Source organism: Volvox carteri (genome assembly GCF_000143455.1).
Source record: "Volvox carteri f. nagariensis unplaced genomic scaffold VOLCAscaffold_59, whole genome shotgun sequence".
Taxonomy (NCBI): domain Eukaryota; kingdom Viridiplantae; phylum Chlorophyta; class Chlorophyceae; order Chlamydomonadales; family Volvocaceae; genus Volvox; species Volvox carteri.
In genome coordinates, this window is record NW_003307602.1 from 1 (window position 1) to 771 (window position 771).

The following is a 771-nucleotide window of genomic DNA, read 5'->3' on the forward strand; positions in this document are numbered from 1 at the left end:
CCAACACAGACGGCATGCATTAAGTGCGGATTTAGCCGGCATCGTATTATTAAGAATCGCCTGACGAACCGGCTAAAGCTGGAAACTGTTGATTCGCTACTTCGTGTGGGGATGTTGGGACCTGCTGCTGATACCGGGGTGAAGCCACTGATTGATCAGGCTGCTGAGATCTACTCTTGTAAGGGCTATACAGGCATTATTCACAAGTTGTTTTCTGACGTTAGCAAAATTAATTTGGATCCATATGGAGAGGATGATAATGAGGAGGTTGCGACCGACCCAGAGATTGAAGTACTGGTACAAGCAACATACCCCACTAGTGATGATGAGGCTTTTAGTGACAGTGACTACGAGACCGACGTAGAACGAGATACCGATGAGTCGTGCGTGGATGAGGATTTTGATGAGGAGGAGGAGGACGAGAAAGAGGAGCAGAAGGGATGGGAGGCCACAGCAGCCAAGGCGCTTGGCTTTCACTGAGTGTGCCATGTCCCCGTGTGTAATGGTTCACGAGAAAATAACGATAATAATGATTTAGAGGGCAAAAAATGCAAAGCGTCACTTTCCACAGCGTTTCAGCCAAGGACAGTGCCCCTGTAAAGGTTTTGTGGGGATTATGGGGGCCCCCCTAAGGTTTTCGGCCGGTACAGGAGCCTGGTACAGGGGCCCCTCCGTAAGGAAAATTTGGGAGGTACAGGGGAGCCTGCAAGTTTCAGGAAGGTCACTGTCGAACCCTGCTGTGGGTCTCCTGGCCGGACTCGCCAATCTTGC

The 771-nt window shown here is 50.6% G+C and overlaps 1 protein-coding gene across 1 annotated transcript; it reads left to right on the forward strand.

The window, feature by feature from the left end:
- Positions 1-111: 111 nt before the first annotated feature.
- On the forward strand, positions 112-480 carry VOLCADRAFT_107141 (uncharacterized protein; the record flags this gene model as incomplete). Its single annotated transcript, XM_002956202.1, has 1 exon — positions 112-480. The coding sequence occupies one exon, from the start codon at positions 112-114 to the stop codon at positions 478-480; it is 369 nt and encodes a 122-aa protein (XP_002956248.1).
- Positions 481-771: the final 291 nt, after the last annotated feature.